The 22,038-nt window shown below is 35.8% G+C and overlaps 1 protein-coding gene across 3 annotated transcripts in view; it reads left to right on the forward strand.

The window, feature by feature from the left end:
- Positions 1-22,038, forward strand: part of N4BP2L2 (NEDD4 binding protein 2 like 2) — a 76,638-nt gene that overhangs the window by 4,403 nt on the left and 50,197 nt on the right. For all 3 annotated transcript variants that reach the window (XR_015553474.1, XM_087436213.1, XM_087436212.1), the window contains exons 3-6: positions 6,303-6,427; positions 11,669-11,757; positions 12,214-12,290; positions 14,886-15,032. Coding sequence is in view for 2 of the 3 variants with exons in the window: in XM_087436213.1 (XP_087292339.1) it covers positions 6,303-6,427; positions 11,669-11,757; positions 12,214-12,290; positions 14,886-15,032 (438 nt within the window). In the remaining variant the exon portion in view is untranslated. The remainder of the gene's footprint in view (positions 1-6,302; positions 6,428-11,668; positions 11,758-12,213; positions 12,291-14,885; positions 15,033-22,038) is intronic.

A 22,038-nucleotide genomic window follows, 5' to 3' on the forward strand; every position in this document is an offset into this window, starting at 1 on the left:
CTTAAAGAAGCAGGAGTATCTCTTTAGGTCAACACTTTTTGAATGAAGTAGGATTGGTTGTTTGGGACTGGATATAAAGCCACATATTCTCTAGTGAGGAATGGCTTCACGTAGAAGTTAGCTTTCAAAATGAGCTTTGCAGAAAGAAGTAAAGATTTGGTAAATCAGAGTTGAGTTGATTTGGGGCACTAAATTAAAAGATAGCATTGTTTACTATTGATGTATGGTAATGAGTATAGGGGGTTAGATTAAGTTCAAATTCTTCGGGGGTAGTGTTCACGTCCCCTTCTTCCTTAATTTAGTCTTTACGCACCTCTTCATCTTCATATCTGTCTGCACTTGAACTAGTACCTGCCCTCCACTGCAGGAGACATGATACTTGTCCATTCATTGTTCTCAGGACTCTTCTTAGTCAAAGGTTCTCTTCAATGTCTCCACTTTTTGAGGTTTTAGCTTAGCATCTCAGCTTTCAGTAATCCTCCTTCTGAACTCATGTGTTTGCCTTTACCACTCTTTGCATTTAGCATAAGCTACACAAGACAGCATTTATCTTTTTATTTATTGATAACTGATCTAAGCCAATTTGGTTATAAGTAGGTGAGGCTTAGTCGTTTACCCACAATTTCACTAACAGATTTTAATGAAATCAGTCTTAGATTAAATTCTAACACAAGTACAGACTTTAAATATTTATGAGTAAGCTAGTACAAAACAGTTCATGTAACCTTACTAGGTGTGATAAAGTGCCAACTCATTGTCCTTTTAGGAAAACTGACAGCACTTTGATGAAATGTTCATTTGAGGCAGAATTCAACAATATTCTAGAGATAGAATTTTGTTACCATTTTAGTTGTCATCAGCCAAATAGAATCCTCTGACTCAGTGAGTAGACACAGGACCTTTTAGGGATCACGCTTTGGATGTCATTCCTAGGGGTGTGGGCTATAGATTTTGCTAGATTCTTATAGCCTGTTCGTGCAAGGAGGAGGTGAATCTAAAATATTTTAGCTTATCCACATTTCTTATACTCTGCTGATTTCACCAGTGAGAGAGAGTACATTTTCAGAAACAAGCCACTAATGTCATTATTAGCAAAATGTCTGGAGTTGATCAGAGATAAAAGATAGTTGAGGCACTTGTCAGAGAGGAGAGAAGATGCTACCCTACTGACTTTGAAGATGGAGGAAGGGATCATGACCCAAGATATGCAGTTGGCCTTTAGAAGCCGGAAAGGGCAAGGAAACGGATTCTCCTTTAGAGCTTCAGGAGGAGTGCCAGCCTGCCCACACCTTGATTTTAGCCTAGTGAAACTGATTTCTAACTTCTAACCTTCAGAACTATAAGATAATAAATCCATGTTGTTTTAAGCTACCTATTTTTTGGTAATTTGTTACAGCAGCCATAGGAAACAACAGTTTTTAAAGAGAGATGAGGGCCGGCCCTGTGGCTTGGTGGTTAAGTGCGCGCGCTGCGATGCTGGTGGCCCGGGTTCGGATCCCGGGTGCGCATCAAGGCACCGCTTCTCCGTTCATCCTGAGGCCGAGTCCCACATACAGCAACTAGAAGGATGTGCAGCTACGACATACAACTATCCACTGGGGCTTTGGGGGGAAAAAATAAAATAAATAAAATCTTTAAAAAAATAAAAATAAAAATAAAAAAAAAAATAAAGAGAGATGAGAAGATATTTTATTTTCCTTCCTGCTTTAGGAGGAGATCTCAGTTTAAACTCCAGAAGAAAGTTTGACCTTTTCTTATGTAGGTGTCTTATTCTTTTTTTTTTTTTGCTGAAGATTTGCCCTCAGCTAACATCTGTGCCAGTCTTCCTCTCCTTTGTATATGGGTTGCCACCACAGCACGGCTGATGAGTGGTGTAGGTCTGCGCCCAGGATCTGAACCCGTGAACCCAGGCCAGAGTTCTAGATGTTGACAAATTTGAAGCAGAGCGTGCTGAACTTAACCACTATGCCACTGGGCCAGCCCCTGTAGGTCTCTGTTCTTAATTCAAAGAGTGTTTGGAGTGAAGTGCTCCAATAAAGTGGTCTTGGACTAGGGTTATCAAGGCCATTTAGTAAATAAGGAGGTTGAAGGTTCATGAAGTGTCAGTTTTACTCAGGTGTTTTTGGGAAAATCACTTCTATTTTTAAATACACATGGATGTATTAAAGAAAATGATGTAGAGTTCTTAGAAATTTTAAAAATAAACCCATGAAAATTAACTCTCTCACAGTAGGCCATTTTGGAGAATAGGGTTCCCAAGACAGGGCTTAAGGAACAGGATTCATTTGTTCCTTACTTAAGTGAAAAATTATAAGCACAGAGTGTGTTTGTTGTCTATGGCTGTGTAACAAATTACCTTAAAACTGAGTTGTTAAAGCAACAGACATTGTCTCACAGTTTGTGAAGGACAGGAATCTGGGTGCCCCTGGTTCAAGGTCATTAGCAGTGCTGTGATCAAGATGTTGGCTAGGGCTGTGTGCTGATCTGAAGCCTTGTCTTGGGGAGGATCTACTTGGAAGATCTCTCATGAGGTCATTGGCTAGACTCAGTACCTTGTAAGCTATTGGATTGAGGGCCTCAGTTCCTTGCTGGCTGTAGGCTGGAACCCTCCCTCAGTTCTTTGCTACTTGGGCCTCTCTCCATTCACAATGTGATGAGAGAAGGTGAGCCAGCTCTGAGCCCAAGAGAGAAGTCTCTTTTTTTTCTGTAATCTAATTTCAGAAGTAACGTTCCATCACCTCTGCCATATTCTATCAGTTAGAAGCTAGTTACTGACTCTAACCTGCACTCAAGAGGAGGGGATGATACAAGGGTGTGAATACTGGGAGGCAGGGATCATTGTAAGCTATTGGTTTTGGCTTTCCTGCCGTTAGTTATGTAACTCTGGTGGCCTGATTTCTGAAATTGTCTTTTCCGGATTTGTTTAATATCAAATTGGCAAGGTTGTTGTGAGAATTAAGTGAGGTCATAGGTATATCTATAAAATGCTTGGCACATAGTAGATTCTGAAAAAGATACCTGTTTTGAAAAAATACAGATAAAGTGGCCAGTGGGTCCACATCTGATTTTTTTTTTATTAGATACTTGATTTGTCAGAGTTCTAGATTTTGACATTCTGAGCATCCATTTTACTACTTCACTTAACTTGGGAGAGTTCTGATAGACTCTGACTATAAAAATTTGAAAATACTAGTATTCTCAAATAATTTATTTGTGGTTCATATGGTTGGTATAACATTAGATATATCCAGGTTGATACAGATTTTTTTTTTTTTTGGTGAGAAAGATTAGCTCTGAGCTACCATCCGATGCCAATCCTCTTCTTTTTGCTGAGGAAGATTGGCCCTGGGCTAACATCTGTGCCCATCCTCTACTTTATATGGATGCTGCCACAGCATGGCTTTACAAGCAGTGCATCAGTACGTGCCCGGGATCTGAACCTGCGAACCCCGGGCTGCCGAAGCGGAGTGCGCGAACTTAACCGCTGTGCCACCAGGCTGGACCCAAATATAGATTTTTTTTTTTTTTTTTTTTTTTTGTGAGGAAGATCAGCCCTGAGCTAACATCCATGCCAGTCCTCCTCTTTTTGCTGGGGAAGATTGGCCCTGGGTTGACATCTGTGCCCATCTTCCTCTACTTTATATGGGATGCTGCCACAGCATGGCTTGACAAGTGGTGCGTCAGCGCGCGCCTGGGATCCAAACCTGCGAACCCTCAGGCCCCTGAAGCAGAGCTTGCATACTTAACCGGTGCGTCACCGGGCCGGCCCCCAGATATAGATAATTTTAAAAATATAAGTCCCCAAAATAGGGGCTGGCCTGGTGGCATAGTGGTTAAGTTCGTGCGTTCTGCTTCGGTGGCCAGGGATTCGCCTTTTTGGATTCTGGGCATGGACCTAATCACCGCTCATCAAGCCATGCCGAGGCGGCATCCCCTATAGAAGAGCTACGACTCTGCAACTATGATACACAACTGTGTACTGGGGCTTTGGGGAGAAAAAAGAAAAAAATAAAAAAGAGGAAGAATGGCAACAGATGTTAGCACAGGCCCAATCTTCCTCCAAAAAAAAAAAGATTGATTAAAAAATAAGTCCCCAAAATAAAGCTTCATAGTTTGAAATAATTCAGGGAATTTTAAAAAGATGCATAAGCAGTCTGGGAGGAAAAAGTCTCGCCAAGCTAAAATTATTTGCTGTAATTATGATTTATATAATTAAGATGCTCTTCATAGAGGTTTATTCATGTTTGATGTTGGCTTGGTTTAATTATGTAAAATGATTTTCTGTCTCCTCCATTTCCTCCCCCCCTTTTTTTTATTTGGGAGAGGTTAAGAGATTTCCTGTATACAAAAGCTGCTGTACTCTTGTATGGTATTATTAACATCTGAAAAATCACCTGTTGATAAGTAAGAGAACAGAAAGAAATGAAACATAGAATATCTACAAAAGATGGTGTCATTTTTCTGGTACTGTTGAATATGATTAGGTATCATGGTTGGTTATGATCAAAATCTTTTTAGATGATTGAGCTTGGAATGCCAGTATTGTGGCATTTTTATATTCGAGGTTATCTGTATAAGGAAATAACATGCCATTTATGTTAGATGGTATATTTTGGAAAAATTATGGTTGCTTAAAAAAGAAATCCAGCTCCAGCCTCCCAAACAAGCAAACAAACAACTCAAACCATTTACTTTCATTTGGTTTGTTTGAAGTAATTTGAACTATAATTGGGAATGCATATTTAAATGGAAATGCATATTTAAAATTTTTGTTTCAATATATGCAGTTTTTTATTATAAAATATATACAATTTTATTATAAGCTGAGGAAAGGAGAGATATGTTTGTTATCTTATTTTTTTTTTTGTGAGATCAGCCCTGTGCTAACATCTGCCAATCCTCCTCTTTTTTTTTTTTTTTGGCTGAGGAAGACTGGCCCTAGGCTAACATCCGTGCCCATCTTCCTCCACTTTATATGGGATGCTGCCACAGCATGGCTTTACAAGTGGTGCGTCGTTGCACACCCGGGATCGGAACCGGCGAACTGCGGGCCGCCGCAGTGGAGCGCCTGCACCTAACCACTTGTGCCACCAGGCCGGCCCCCCCTTTTTTTTTTTTCTTTTTATAATTTTATTTATTTATTTATTTTCTCCCCAAAGCCCCAGTAGACAGCTGTATGTCATAGCTGCACATCCTTCTAGCTGCTGTACGTGGGACACTGCCACAGCATGGCCGGAGAAGCGGTTCGTCGGTGCGCGCCAGGGATCCGAACCCAGGCCGCCAGCAGCGGAGCGCACGCACCCAACCGCTAAGCCACGGGGTCGGCCCTGTTTGTTATCTTAATAGTTGAATTCTTCCTATTTTTATTAGGGAGTAAGTATTCTTAAATCATCCCAGGACAGTATTCTTTTACTGTTAATCTCTTCTACCACCTTTCACTCCCCTCCTCCTCTGAAGAAATTGTAGAATGATATCCAGTTGCCTAATGGTTAAGGGATAGGAAAGAAACAACAAAATATTTTTGTTATTGTTGGATCTGAATCATTCTCTTACTGCGTTTTCCCTTTTCTCAACACACTCTGCAGTCTCTGATGAGTCAGTGGTTATGGGAATTCTCTGACACTGAACACTTGTAATCTCGCTCTCCTTAGAAGTGTAAGGTAGTATCATATTGTGAGGACGGAGCTTCATTATCGTTAATGTTCTGAGAGTGTGTTCTTTATTTAGTGTTTAATAATTTCATTTAGTAATTTAATCTCTTAAAACATTTAAAGTTTGATTATACTTTGGAGGATCACAGATTGTTTTACAACCTTAAGTCTCAAGCTATTTCTGACTCTCACTTTCGGGTCATATGTGTTTGTGCTTCATGGAAATGAGTTTATCAGAGCTCTCTTGGGTGAAATACAGTTTTCCCCAGATGAATTGCTTGCTTGGGCTTACTTGCCTTTTAGGTTACCTGTTGCACTAAATTTAGGCAATTTTAGTCACCAAATACAAATTCACTAAAGTTAAAACATGGATAATAGTTGACATAATTTTGGGATTGATAGAAGAGTGTTTTTAAAAGTTGCAATACAAATGCTGCTTAAAAAAGCTTTTGTTACTGGCTGTAATTGTGTAGATTTAAGTGAGGTGAATTTGAAATCTGAAAACTTTAAGGTTCAGCTCCTGTGCTGTTCTGTTTGCAATTTACTTAAAGGTAAGTACCAGAAATTCATTTAATAACCTTTCCTGTGTGGCTTATTTCTGATGGCTATAGATTTTATAAATGGCACCTTTATGATTTCTTTTATTAACAGAATTCTGCTTGGTCAGAGTCGTGATGGCATTGTGTTCAGCACTGATGACTATTTTCACCATCAAGATGGGTACAGGTATAATGTTAATCAACTTGGTGATGCCCATGACTGGAACCAGAGCAGAGGTTTGTTTTGGGCCAAGTCTCCTGGGATAGAGTATTTGACTAAGAGTCAGGAGACCTGAGTTTTTATTTTCGACTTGACTTTTACCAGCTGAACGACTTTGGCAAGCCATTTAAACAGCTTTGAGACCCAATTTTTTCATCTTTTAGAAGTGGTGATAATTATACTTGCCCTACTTGATTAAAGTTTTTGTGAAAAATCAGAGAATTTAGATAGACTATTTTGTAAACTTGTAAATAGTATACCAATATAAGCTGGTAAAATAGAGGTGTGGGATATTTTGATAGGCTTTATTTTATACCTCATGAATAAATTCAGAGAACTCTGATACTATCGTTATGTACTCCCAAAAGTTATTTCCCTAAGAGTAATGCTTATGTTTTCTAAGGCTTAATATAATGCCTATGAATATTAAGAGTTTTTCTCGTTGGGGCTGGCCTGGTGGTGTAGTGGTTAAGTTCGCGTGCTCCCCTTTGGCGGCCCGGGGTTTGCCAGTTTGGATCCGAGTTGCACACCTACACGCCGTTTATCAAGCTGTCCTGTGGCAGTGTCCCACATACAAAATGGAGGAAGATTGGCACAGATGTTAGCTCAGGGCTAATGTTCCTCAGGCAAAAAGAGGAAGATTGGCAACAGATGTTAGCTCAGGGCCAGTTTTCCTCACCAAAAAAAAAAAAAGAAAGAAAAAGTTTTTCTCAATGTTACTCTACAAAAAAATATACTTAATATATTTTTTAGAGGCACATGGATCAGTTTCTTTCCATTTTGGGATCGTGGTTCTTAACCTTGGCTGCACATTTGAATCAGTTGGGGACCTTTTAAAAAAAACTTATGCCTGAGTCTTAGCCCCAGATATTCTGGTTTAGTTGGTCTGGAGTGGATCTAAGCATTGGTGTGGTTTTCTTTGAAAGTTATCCAGATATTCTATTGTTGCAGTCAGGATTGAAAACTGTTGATCTAGAACTAAGTAAATGCTTATACTATAACTTCTTTTTAAAAAGATGAAGAATGCATAAAGAGATTACTATGAACCCATCACTCAGAATTATCAGTTTATCAAGATTTTGCTGTGTTGGCTTTATCCTTTTTGTTTTCACTCCCACCATTTTATGAGTTGCTTAAGTATTTTAAAGCAAATTCTAGACATCATACTTTATGCAATTCAAATTAACCTTCTTACTCAATCACATCTTATTTAACTACAATGCCATCATACCTGAAAAACCCAATTCCTTGACAACATGTAGTACTCAGTCTGTAATCGAATTTCCCCTGTTCCCCTTAAATATTTCTGTACAGTTGTTTTGTTTGAAAAAGAATTTGAACAAAGTCCTCACAGTACTTTGTTTTTATGTTCCTTTTAATTATGTTAATCTATAGCAATTTCCCCTCTTTTTGCCATCTCATACCGTTAACTTGTTGCAGAAACTTGGTTGTTTGTTCTATAGAATGCCCCTTATCCTTCAGTTGGCAATTTGCTTCCTTGTGGTAACCATTTAACTTGTTTTTTTTCCTCCTGTATTTCCTTAAATGGAAGACAGCTCTAGACTGGAGTATTTATTAGGTTCAGCTTTTTTTTAGTAAGCAAATGTCTGGTTGTCCCATTTTTAGTGGTGCTAAGATTGATCAGTAGCTTTAAAGGGACAGCCTACTCCCTCCATTGTCAAGTTCCCTATCAACCTTATATTTAATGGTTTTATCTAACAATGAATTGTTTCCTGAATCACTTTTTTCGTTGAGTTGCAGGATGGTGATTTTCTAGGTCTATCATTCCTTCCGTGTTTAGTAGCTAGAATTCTTCTGTAATAATTTCCTCTCACCTAGAACTAGCAACTTGTACATACTGTACCATAAAATACAGTATGTACAAGAAAAACAGGATAAATGCTTTCCTTTTTAATTGTTAATTTTCAGAGTAAAAAATTTCAGTGAGAATATTTTTGAGTAAAAAGTTTAAATGTCAAATAAGTTTGATTCTAAGATTATTTCCTAGTATTGGTTCTATGACATTCTAGGATTTCTCCAAATATGTTAGAGAGTGGCATAAAAATCTCAAAAAATATTAATTTTTTTTTTTAGTGAGGAAGATTAGCCCTGAGCTAACATCCGTTGCCAATTCTCCTCTTTTTGCTGAGGAAGATTGGCCCTGATCTAACATCCGTGCCCATCTTCCTCTGTTTTATGTGTGGGACACCTGCCACAGCATGTCTTGATAAGTGGTGTGTAGGTCTGTATCTGGGATCCAAACCTAAGAACCCCGGGCCACAGAAGCAGAGCATGTGAATTTAACCACTACGCCACCAGATAGGCCCCCTCAAAAAATATTAATTCTTTTTGATTTTTTTTTTTTTGCATACCACAGAACATTACTGTCTGAATGAAATAATGGTGGTCTTGCAGTTCCAAAAGGTGTTTGGAGTTATTGGTCTAAAGTTAAGGGGAATGGGAGTAGGTGACAAGGGGAATGCATAAAGGCAGTGGACAGACCCAGTATTCCTTTGGTAGACTGGGGAGTTTGTGTAAAACATTTTTTCTCTTTGCAATACTAGTCTAGAATATTTCATTAAAATGTTCGTGCCACGTGAATTATACTTGCTGAACAGGATAATGGTGTCTAGATATATTACTGGTTTTATTATCAATGTAATAAGTATGGACTTTTTCAAGGTAATGATAGCTAGCAATTATTAGACATTTTGAAAATTATAAGCATGACATTTTATTTAGGGCAAAATTTCTTTTTGCAACAAATGTTTATTGAATTTTTTTTGTGTGTGTGAGGAAGATCAGCCCTGAGCTAACATCTGCCAATCCTACTCTTTTTGCTGAGGAAGACTGGCCCTGGGCTAACATCCATGCCCGTCTTCCTCCACTTTATATGGGACGCCGCCACAGCTTGGCTTGACAAGCGGTGCGTCGATGTGCGCCCGGGATCCGAATTGGCGAACCCCGGGCCACCGCAGCGGAGCGTGCGCACTTAACCGCTTGTGCCACCGGGCCGGCCCCTATTGAATACTTTTAAATGCTAGGCACCATTCTGGGAATAATCTGTCTGCCTCGTGTTTATTACAGTCATGCAGTATGTTCTGAGAAATGAGTTGTTAGGCGATTTTGTCCTTATGAGAACATTATAGAGTGTACTTAGACAAACCTAGGTGATATACCTACTACACACCTAGGCTATGTAGTATTAGTCTTATGGGACCACTGTTGTATATGTGGTCCATCATTGACCGAAATGTCGTTATTTGGCACATGACTGTGGTAACAGAATCTAAATTCATCTTAGACAGGTTATAAATTGAAAGCATCTCCAAGGGGTCATTATTCTCTTTCTTGGAGTATGATGGTTAATTTGTTAAAGAAAATGACTCTTCATTATTTGGGTATTCAATCGTTGTTTACTTAGGAGCTCTCTTCTCCTGGAATGCATTGGAATGTTGTATTGAATGATGATTATTCATGGAAAGAAGACAATCTCATTCTTGCAAATCAGAGAATTATTTGGTTAATAAGCTCCTCTTCTAGAACGTAACTCCTTGGAGGTGTAAGCCTAACTATCAGACATTAGGAGAATTACTTTAATGTTTTTTTTTTAATGAAAGATTTGATCACTGTTTTTTTTTTTTTTTTTTTTTAAAGATTTTATTTATTTATTTTTCCCCCAAAGCCCCAGTAGATAGTTGTATGTCGTAGTTGCACATCCATTCTAGTTGCTGTATGTGGGACGCGGCCTCAGCATGGCTGGAGAAGCGGTGCGTCGGTGCTCGCCCGGGATCCGAACCCGGGCCGCCAGCAGTGGAGCGCGAGCACTTAACCGCTAAGCCACGGGGCCGGCCCTGATCACTGTTTTTTTTTTTTTTTTTAAGATTTTATTTATTTATTTTTCCCCCAAAGCCACAGTAGATAGCTGTTTGTCATAGCTGCACATCCTTCCAGTCGCTGCACGTGGGACGCGGCCTCAGCATGGCCAGAGGAGCCCAGCGTCGGTGCACGCCCGGGATCCGAACCCGGGCCGCCGGCAGCGGAGCGCGCACGCTTAACCACTAAGCCACGGGGCCGGCCCTCTGATCACTGTTTTTGATTGAGGATGGAGTAATGGGAGATGATAGCATCTTGGTATCCTATTTATGACCCAAATTCTAAATTTCTTTTGGTATTTAGAGACGTCTTCTCCCAAATACGTATGCCACCATAGTCATTGCTACTTAATTAACCTTTAGAATTGTGTCTGCCCTTAGACATCTGTATGTTTTCATTACGCAGAACTTAGCAGTTTGAATTCTAAATCACAGCAAAACTTCCATATCATTGTATTTTACCTCAGCCTTTTGAATTTTATCGTGGGTTCTTAATGATATTTCTTGTCTGTTTACACTGAAGGGGTACACACACTCCTGTCATTAACAGTAGCTCACTGTGGCAGTGATTCTCACCTCATGGGGGAGGAGATGGTGTACAGATAGGGAGATACAGTTGAGAAAAGTTTCGTTTTATCTCAGCTCTCAATTTGAGAATCATAGTCCTAAGAAATATCCACAAAGTCAGTTGAACTGTGGTATTTAGCTACTTGGTATATAAAGTTTCGCTGGCAAGTAACAGTAAATTCATAGCACTCTTTTTTTTTTTTAATGTAAGTCTTTCTTATTTCAAAAGCATTATTTGTAATTGTAGAGCATTGGAAAATACAGATAAGCATAAAATGCAAATCTTCCCATCACCTACAGATGACCAGTTTTGATATCTTAGTAACTTTTCCCAGATCTTTGTATTTTGACCAAGATCAGATCATACTTACATATTGTTTTGTAACTTGCCATTTTCAGTTAACAATCTCAATCTTTCTGTGTCAATAAATGTTCACCGCTTTTCATACTCAGACCATATTCAAATATAACTTGTTCCTGTATTTCCTATAAATGAAAGTTAGCTCTAGACTGAAGGCTTCATTAGCTGTAAGTTCAACAAAATGTTTTTCCCAAAGTATCCTTTACGGCTAATTTGTCAAAACCAGCATCCAGTATGGAGAGTACACGTTGCATGTCATTATGTCTCTTAATTCCTTTTTAATCTAGCAGAGTCCTTTTTTTTTCATGGTACTGACTCAAGAGATTGCAGTTTTGGTTTTAAGTACAGAGATGTAGAAAATTTCTTAATAATTAATGTTTAAATTTTATTTTGTGTATTTTAAACTAATAGTTCTGCTTTTTGTTTTTGTTTTTTAAATTTGTTTTTTATTTCAGCAAAACAAGCTATCAATCAGGGGAGATCTCCAGTTATAATAGACAACACTAATACACAAGCTTGGGAAATGAAACCATATGTGGAAATGGTAAATATGAAATATGAGAGAGTTTTTATATTTTATTCTTGTCAGTTTTTTCATGTTCTGAAATTTTGGTTACTTTGAGCTTCATTATTAAACCATTTGTCCTTGTTTTCTAAAGAGATGTGTTCATTTGCTTAGTTTTTAAAAAATTGGGAATGGTACTTATTAAGGAATATGCTCATCTTGTTAGTTTTGTCTGGGCTTGAGAGTAGTAATTGGAATTTGTCCAGTTAAGTGGTCTTAAAATTGTTATAAACCATATTATTTTAAAAGTAAATTTTTTCTTTGAGCAAATTTAGAAGTATTTGAGCAAATACTTCTTTGAGCAAATTTAGAAGTATTGTCTAAATGATTGGTTGAGCAAATTTAGAAGTATTGTCTAAATGATATCTGTCTTGCGTTCTTTTTACTTTAAGAAATATTCTCTGGGTATTTGTTTTCTTCCTTTCCTTTGTGTAGGCCATAGGAAAAGGATACAGAGTAGAGTTTCATGAACCTGAAACTTGGTGGAAATTTGATCCTGAAGAATTAGAAAAGTAAGGCACTCAATTTTTTTTGAATTCTTCTTGTTTTTTCTTTCTTTTCTCTTTACATGGTCCATTTCTTTACTGACTTTTGCTTGTCATATCTTTGCTACTTGTGAATGGGGACTGCTGTGTCTCACTTTCTGTTAAGAGGAACATTGACTTAAATTCAAGGTTTTTGAGGCATCTTGCCTTGTTAAATTTTATTAAATTTTCTTTGTCAAGTGTGTTTGTTAACTTTTTCTTATGTATATTTCTACATTGTTTCACAGTTTGTGGAATGCTAGTGGAGATCCAGAAAACTTGGAGGGAAAAATTAGGACTTTTCCCTCTGTTTTTTGCTAGGCCACTTTTCTGCATTGCCTTTCCAATTTCATCTCTTTCCCATTTTAGGTCCCATCACCTTTTTACCTGGTGCTTTCATCTTGCTCCCTCTTTTCCATCTTTAATACTAGAAATCCGTAATTCTATAACCAAGATCCTTGGAATCAGTGTGTTTTAGAATTCAGATTTTTTTGGGGGTTTTAGAAAGGTAATATAGGGGTGCATATTCCTAATCATAACACCACTAGCAGAGTTTGGGGCAGCATGTCATAATCAAACATCTTAATATTTCTGTAGCAAATCATGACTAGTCAGTCTAAGTAGATAAGTAAGATTCTACATAATCTAGTGTTAGTTCTGAGTAGATCGTGCTGCCAAATAAGTACAGATCTGGTTAGAGTTTGTTACCATATGAGTCAACAGAAAACTGAGTTTTCAGAGCATTTTAGGTTTCAGAATTTGTGATGAGGGATTGTGGGCTTGTATTACTTTCAGCCCTGCTCTTCCATTTGTGTTTACCTTTGTCCTTTTCCTCTCATGTCACTGGTTTTCCTGACTATGACTCTTTTTTTCTTTCCTCACTTTCACTCCCTCTCCCCTGTTTTGTTAACAACTTTGAGATGTAATTCACATACCTTACAATTTACACATTAAAAGTGTACAATTCACTGGTTTTCATTGTATTCACGGAGTTGTGTAACCATCACCTCACTTATTTTAAAACCAGTTTTTTTCTCCCACCTCCGTTTGCCCTCTTGTAGCTAAAAGCTGTTATTCTGTGTATGTTGGCTGGCTAGTTGGCTTCTTTCCCCCTTGCCTTTCATTCCTTTGGTTACTTTTCTTTCCCTTTGTGATTTGCACGCTATGTGTTCATATATGAATAGATATACTAATAGATTTATTAATATCTTGTATTGTTTGCCTGTCTCTGTGTGTGTATTGCACCTCAGTTAGAAGAGACAGAAGTTTAAAGATATTTGGGTTATGCTGAATAAATGAATTGATGCAATTGTTATACAGTTAGGCTTCATTTACATTTGAGGACTGTTGAAATTTATTAAAATTCTTAGTATAAATTGACTTTACAAAATAAAGTCAGTTTAACTGATATCTAGCATAGTTTGACAGATTTTTTTGTAAAAAATTGATTGAATCATTAATTTTGACATCATGTGGAATTAGTCATATTTTGCCAATTTTTAGCCTCAGATCTCTTTTTTTTGTCTTCCATTTTTTCTCTCTTTCTTTTCTCATATTGAATGTAAACATCAATAGTTTTGAGAAGTAAACATTTCTTTTGTGTCCTTCTGGGAAAAATGAAGTAGCATTAATAAATCTAGAACTATAACATTAAATGTAAAATATGTTCCGTGTGTTCTGCCATGTCCAAGTCAAGTTACAGAAAACAACAAGGGTAAAATAAATTGTAAAAAGTTCTTTGAGGGTCAAGAATAATTTTTAAATCACTCTTTGTTGTCATAGTTAAACTCACAGAAAAGTACATAAAATACAAATATACAGCTTAACAAATTTCTTATAAGGCAAATAATCATTTAACCATTACCCATGTCTTGAGAGCATTATCAACACCTCAGAAGTTCTTTGAATTCCTTTTCCCAGTAACAATACCCTGGTAATTACTTCCTTGCTTTTCTTTAAAGCATCTTTTCTTTTTTCTAAAACATCGTTTGCCTTAACACTGTAGTTTAATTTGTTTTAAACTCTATATAAATAGAATTATAAAGTATGTATTCATTTTGTCTAGTTTATTTCACTCAACATTATGTTTGTGAGATATGTCCAAATTGTTGTATCTATAGTAATAATAATTTGGTAGTGATTATAGGTTTTAAAAATGCAATAGGAAGTATCCTAAAATAACTTTTAAAAAGTGATATTTTATATTGATTTTTATGAGTCTTAGAAGTCCACTCAATTCTACTGTAATTCTCAAAATGGTGTCTCATAATCTTTGATTTTGTTATTAAAAAAGGGGAGAGATTAACTCATTAGTTCAATGAATTGGTAGGTAGTTCTGTAAGAAGATATAATCAGTTAACACTTTTGCTGTGATTTATGGTATCTTTAAACCTTTTAAAAATATTGTTAAAAACTTCTGAGAGAGCCGATAGAATTTTTTTTAAATGTGGATAAATGAGATGTATCTTCTAATATTTATTTGCAAAATATAATTTAGAATCTGTACTCTGTTACTCAGAACAGTTTAATCTCTAAGCCTATACATTCTTAAAAAAGAATTAAAATCCTTTTCTTTTTTGGTAGGAGGAATAAACATGGTGTGTCTCGACAGAAGATTGCTCAGATGTTGGATCGTTATGAATATCAAATGTCCATCTCTATTGTAATGAATTCAGTGGAACCGCCACACAAAAGCACACAAAGACCTCCTCCTTCACAGGGGAGACAGAGGTGGGGAGGTTCTCTAGGCTCACATGATCAAGTCTGTGTTACAAATAATCTTTAAGTTGGCTATTTTCAGCTAACACATTTATTCTTTGCACTTGAAAAAAATTAGTGAGCCTGTCTTGAAGTTTAAATAGTTCCCCCCCAAAAAAAGACTACGTTGCCTCACAAAGGGTATTCCCAGCAAGTTTTTTAAATTCTAAAGTGTAAATAAAAATTTATATAAAATTGTATTTTAAATGTTTTTATAATGTTTTGTTGTAATACTTCTGGTTATTATGAAAACACCTGAGTAGAGTGGATAAGAATTAGAATGTTTTTCTACAATTGAATTTTAAACTAATTTTATCTATTTGTAGATAATGTTGAGCAATTTTATGGTTCATACCTAAATCTAATTTTTCATAAAATTTTAATATTTTTCCTTGGCTGCCTTATATATCCAAGAAATACTAACTTGTTATAGGCAAGTTTTTAGTTGATTCCTCTATTCATTATACAGGTAAAATTATCTTTCTGCAAATTCATCTGTGTGACAAAAATATTTCTGAGCTATAATTAGCATATCACTTAGTTAAAACAAAATTCTCCATCGAATGACATATAGTAGGTGTATCAATCACCTGGGGAGTTTTCTTAATATACATATTCATAATATAATACAATATATACATATTCATTATCCTTGTTCTCAAGCTATGCCCCTATTCCCTCTACTCCCCAATTCTGTAATGGATAAATAGAGAAATCACTATATAGGTTAGAAAAGGCTGCTCAGGCTATTGTGAAATATATCACTTTTCTCTGTTTAATTAAACAGTATAATTCTAATATAAAAAATATTTTGGACAGCTCCTTAGCATTAATTGTAAGATTTGTCCTCTAGGATATTTTATTTCTCTTGGTTTTAATTTTTCTGTAGAGCCAATTGTATTTTGCATTGGATAGTTTTCTTTATTAGATTGTATTCCTTCACTTAAAATTTAAAGACTGGGATTCAGTTCGTTTCGGAGATCTTGTACTTTATCCTAATCTTTGCTTTGCTTTACTCTTTTTTAGGGAAAAACCCCAGCTAATTACATGCTATTTAAAAAAGTAATCATTATGATCCTTCTTATGTTTTACGTGATAATATTTCATGGCCCTTAAACTTTCTTTCTTGAATCCCATAATCTTTCTTCATATGTTGTTTTAAAACCTTTTGCTGTTCTTTTCAACTGAACTTTAAATGTTCTGCCATATCTTTATATTGCTTTTTAAATAATATTAAGTTATTAAGTAATATTAAGTTGCAAGGCACAAAACTAAGTGTGGTACTCTTCAGCAAGGTCTTTATTACATTGCCTTTAGTGAAATAAGCATATGATTTCTATTTGTTTGTACTATTCAATTTTATTACATTTGAATGGGTATTACCTTGCTTTATTTGGTTTAACACATGTCTATCTGTATGTATTTGTTCATCTTAACTAAATATGATGTAGGAAAATGCTAACTCATGTTTCGTGTGTAAATGTATACATATTTATTTATACATACACACATTTCCTTCATCCACTATTTTCATATATTCTTTTGTTTCAGAGTAATACTTCTTGGTATTTGGGCTTTTGTTTCCCAGTATTTTATTATGCAAATTAGCACATTTTGAAAATAGTACAGAAGAATTTAATTTTGGGACAGGTGAAACAACTGTTAATGTATACTGTGTGTCCCTTTCCATCTGTCTTTGTAAAACTTTGTTTAGGAGTAATAGTACTATAAATCTACTATTTTTGAATAATAGACTCTTAATTAGCCAAATATATTTTGCAGAAGTAAAGAATTGCCTTTGGAAGATACCAATTATGAGGAAACGTGTTCATGTTAGGTAGTAAGTCTAAAGTAAATTTCCAGATTTTATTTACAGACTCAACTTCATCTCCTAGTACTTCTGAGTACTAAATAATAATCATGCAGAAGATCATTAGTCATTACTGATTATTTTTTAAAAATTATAAATGCTTATTGAGGTAGGGAAATTAACATTCTGAAAGAGTTTCACAGGTTTTTTTTTAATGACGGAAAATTAAATTAATTGTTCCCCCAAACATTCTGGCTAGTTTTATTTTTATTTTTTGAACAATAACAGAATAGAGGAATGAATATGCAATAAAAGATACCTAAAGTCATAAGTCATTGCTTGATGTTAAAAATCTATAAAAATATGGAATTTATCAATTAAAGGTTTTTCATCAAAATTTTTTCTTCTATTCAAATATATTCTTTTTTTTTTCTTTAATTAGATATGTTCTTAATGGAATAGCCCCCAGTTGCTACCCCCCATCCTGAGTTGGTCTCCACCACAAAGAATAAACTAGGTATTAGTTGTCATATTTAACTGAGATGAAATACATTTAGTTAGGCAGAATACAGCTTCTAGTTTGGTTCAGAAAGATTAAGTTGTTTTTTTGTAGGCTTGGTGTAAAAGTCAAAATTTAAAAATTTCTTTTTGATAAGCAAATTTACAGTTTTCTATATGTCGTAATCCTGCTAGTAAAAATACTTGTGTGGTAATTAAGTTGAACTTTTGGTACTGCTTTTTGAATGGATAATCTTTATTTTCAGTATTCACCTTTCTGAAAGGAAGTCTCATTTTTAAAATATTTTATGTCTATTTTAAAGTAAGATTGCTTACAAAAGGTTGGGTTGTATTTTATTGTTGGAGTAATAGGATGGATTCAAGTATTTGAAGTTTGCTTAGCTCTTGTCTAATTAATATAGATTATGGGATTTTCTAGTTTTATGTATAGATACATTTTGAAAGAGCTCATTTCAAAGGATATAAAATATTTGTTCTAACTATATTTGAGTTTTTGTTGTTGCAGAAATTACTGATATTCTGAGCCTGGTTTCCTAAATATTTACAAAAAAAATAGGTGGTGTTCTCTTTGGAAAATGTCAAAGAAATGTGGTTTTTTATGTATTAGCGCTTTGACCAGATAGGCTTACTAGCCTTTTTTTTTTTTTTTTAATTTTATTTATTTATTTATTTTCCATTCAAAGCTCCAGTAGATAGTTGTATGACATAGCTGCACGTCCTTCTAGTTGCTGTATGTGGGACGCGGCCTCAGCATGGCTGGAGAAGCGATGCGTCGGTGTGTGCCCAGGATCCGAACCCGGGCCGCCAGCAGCGGAGCGCGCGGCCACAGGGCCGGCCCCAAGCTTACTAGCCTTTATTTAAGTTTTATATAGTAGTCTAATATTCTGAATACGGTAACTGAGAATTCAGTTATTAGGGCTAAAGTTTTTGTGTGTGTATTTTTGTTTTGTTTTAACATCTGCAACCCATATAAATAGAGTAATGCTTCTTAGTCTAAAATCATAAAGTATTACTTAGTTTTGTTACAATGACTAGAATAAATATTTTGTGGCAGCAGAAAAGAGCAGATTGAGTGAGTAGTTTTTAGAGTTAAGTTTTATAAGTTACAATTTATAAGTAAAAATTTTTTCCAGTAAAACTGTTAGCTGCAATTCTTGTGAATTTACAGGGAAAGGAGAGATTATATTAAGGGATTAATGAGTATCTTCTTTGGTGATGGTTTTCTTTCCTTTTACCAATTGAATAAGATTGGCATACCAATTTTTATTTATTTATTTTTTTTATTTTTTTAAAGATTTTATTTATTTATTTTTCCCCCAAAGCCCCAGCAGATAGTTGTCTGTCATAGCTGCACATCCTTCAAGTTGCCGTATGTGGGACGCGGCCTCAGCATGGCCAGAGGAGCGGTGCGTCGGTGCGCACCCGGGATCCGAACCCGGGCCGCCGGCAGCACAGTGCGCGCACTTAACCGCCAAGCCATGGGGCCGGCCCCCAATTTTTATTTTATTTTTAAAATTAAGGTACTGTTAAAACAATTGATCTCCTTGTACGTATACCAGATTTTCTCCTTAACATACCCTTTGGATGGTAAGTAATATTAGGTTGTTATAGATTCTGAAAGGAGTAACTAGTGATGATGTAATTAGTAATGGCATAATTTTTGTAATAGAATATACATGTATGTAAGCTCAATTTTGAGTATATCTCCTGTAGAAGTTCTTCATACATTGTCATTATCAAATTATGCTCAGAAAAAGGGGAAAGAGTAGCACAAATAACTCTGAAAGGAAGCCTCAAGAGTAAATAGAGAGTTCTTCTCAAAGTTAAGGCTGTGTCTGTTGGAAAGTTTTGACTTTGGTACGTATAATAGAAGGAAAGTCATTTAGATTAGAAATAATCTCTTTTTCTTCCCCTTTGTCCTAATTTTGTTCTCTGAATGATAACCCTGTCACATTCCAGGCGTGATAATTGCAATAACAATATTATACTCTTCCTAGTACAGAATCCATTAACTTCAATAAGCTGTCTTAAATTTAAGTACCAGTAAAATAGATTATTTTGTCTAGCATGGACACAGCTGTAGTCTGACCCCTAATCTTAGAGCTAGACACAATCACATTAACAAGCATCATACCGAAAATTTTGGTGAGTAGCTGAAGACTTCATCTAGGAGTGTTGTCCAGTTGTTAATATTTCCGTGTGTTTTTTTTTAGTTGAAATTCTTTTTGTAAATTACTGGGAAGATTGAGAGATTTTGAGATGACCTATTGGGTTTTTTGCCTCCCAACTTTATTAGTAACTAAGGAAAAAAAGTAAGAATAATCTGTTCATTCATGGTTAAAATTCTGTTCAAGTTCAGTAGAGTCCATTGAAATACACTTTATTTGGATTATTTTCTTATTTTGCATTTTTAACTATATTCTCAGGACATATAAAAGTAAAGTTTTACTCTTGGGGTTAGTTCATCTACAACTAATAATTATAATCATTGTACAGCTTTGTTAGTGTGTCTTCAATTGTAATTCTGAACTCATTAGTTTTATTAGTATAACAAAATGAAAGAAAATTTGATTGTGGGTTCTTACTCCCCTTTTATTCCTCTTTTTTCTCTTTTGTTTTTTCTGTCTTTCTTAATAGTGTTAGAAATCATGTTTCTTGTTTCTTTCATAGTCTTTTCTGTACACATTTTCTTTTTCTTCTGTCCATTTTCTGCTCAGCATTTTCTGCTCAGCTATCCTCATGTAACTTTATAACATTTTTAAAGAAGATGTTGGGATGGTAAGTGGCTGACAGAAGTAGAGGTAACTTTTTTCCCTCTTCTGTGTTCCACTGAACTCCTTGTTGGTAATGAACCTTATTTAACCGTGTTAAACTTATAGACCACAGATTTGCAGTTAGTTCCTGACCGTATTGTTTAGGCAGAACTTTACTATGAAAATACTTGGAAAGGTTTATAAAAATCTATCAATGTGTTATTCATTGGTTAGGAATCCCATAAACATGGCATAGTACTTGGATATATGGATTTGAGAAAAAACTCTTTTACAGTACTTAAGCATCGTGATGATAGACTAGTTGATAAATAGTAGTTAGAGATAGACTGTAATGGAATTCACTATTATGTCATGATTCTTCAATCTGCCCTTAAAGAACTGAATGATTTTGAAGGAAACCTGATAGCTATCTTGAGTTCAACTTCTACGAATGGTTCTTCGTATTCTGCAATGCTGCTACGATGTGCAATAGGAATTTAAGAGCAACAAGCCTTAATTTAATAATATTCCTTTAAGTAGCTGCCATTTATTTAATGCCTGTCAGTGCCAGACCCTATTCTTAATGTGATTGTTACAGTCTCTAATTTTTTATAACAATCTACAAGGGTTTTATAAAGAGGAACCAAAAACTTACAGAGGTTAAGCAACTTATCCAACATAATTTCTCTAGCGAGAGATGTAACTGGGATTCAAATCTAAGTCAGACATATTCTTCGCTATATCCCGTTTTATCCTTTAAACCATAGTCATCTTTTTTTTTCTTTCGTGAGGAAGATCGGCCCTGAGCTAACATCTGCCAATCCTCCTCTATTTGCTGAGGAAGACTGGCCCTGGGCTAACATCCATGCCCATCTTCCTCCACTTTATATGGGACGCTGCCACAGCGTGTCTTGACAAGAGGTGCGTCGGTGCGCCCCGGGATCTGAACCGGCGAACCCCGGGCCGCTGTAGCGCAGTGCGTGCACTTAACTGCTTGCACCACCTAGCCGGCCCCCCCATAGTCATCTTTTAAAGATTTTATTTATTTATTTTTTCCCCCCAAAGCCCCAGTAGATAGTTGCATGTCATAGCTGCTCATCCCTCCAGCCGCTGCATGTGGGACTCGGCCCCAGGATGGACGGAGAAGCAGTGCCCCGGTGCGCACCCGGGATCCGAACCTGGGCCACCAGCATCGGAGCGCGCGCACCCAACCACCAAGCCACGGGGCCGGCCCCATAGTCATCTTTTAAAAAAATTATTTAGGTTTTTTTTTTCTTCCAGATAGGAAGGAAATTCCAGTGAAGAATTGAGTGCGTCTTTATGGTACCTTTGAATTTATAGGGTTAGAAGGTATGTTGATTTACCAGTGAAGTTGAGTGAAGAAATCTGTAAGTGGCCATTTATTTAGAGTGCTATTTTTTAAAATCAAGATTGAAAGTAGAGATACCATTTAGTGTTTAAATGTTTCCTACAAAATATACATTGGAATAATCGATAATCGTGTTTCAGCAACATCTTTTCAATTGAATTTTCACAAATGCTCTTGTGCTTTAATGTTTAAAATTTATTTTAATCTTCTGATTTTAATTAGCATTTGAAATGTGTAGCATTCAATAAGTGGATTGTTAAATTACGTAAGCTCTTTGTTTTGCTGACTAATTTTGAGGCAGTATTTTTAAAAATAGATCAACACTATTTGTACGTAGTCTTAATTTATTTTTCTTTTAGTGTCCACTTAATCCTTAAGTGTACTAGTTGTAGATATCATGAAAATTACATTAGTTTTCTGAATTTCTGAAGAAGTAAGGGCTTTTTTTCTTTGATAATAATTAGCATCTTTGTTCTATGTTGTTTAAATTAATTTTCCAAAGTTAAAAAATAATGAAGGAGCCAGTTA

This window comes from Ceratotherium simum, chromosome 10, assembly GCF_057802395.1.
Source record: "Ceratotherium simum simum isolate JZ-2026a chromosome 10, ASM5780239v1, whole genome shotgun sequence".
NCBI lineage: Eukaryota > Metazoa > Chordata > Mammalia > Perissodactyla > Rhinocerotidae > Ceratotherium > Ceratotherium simum.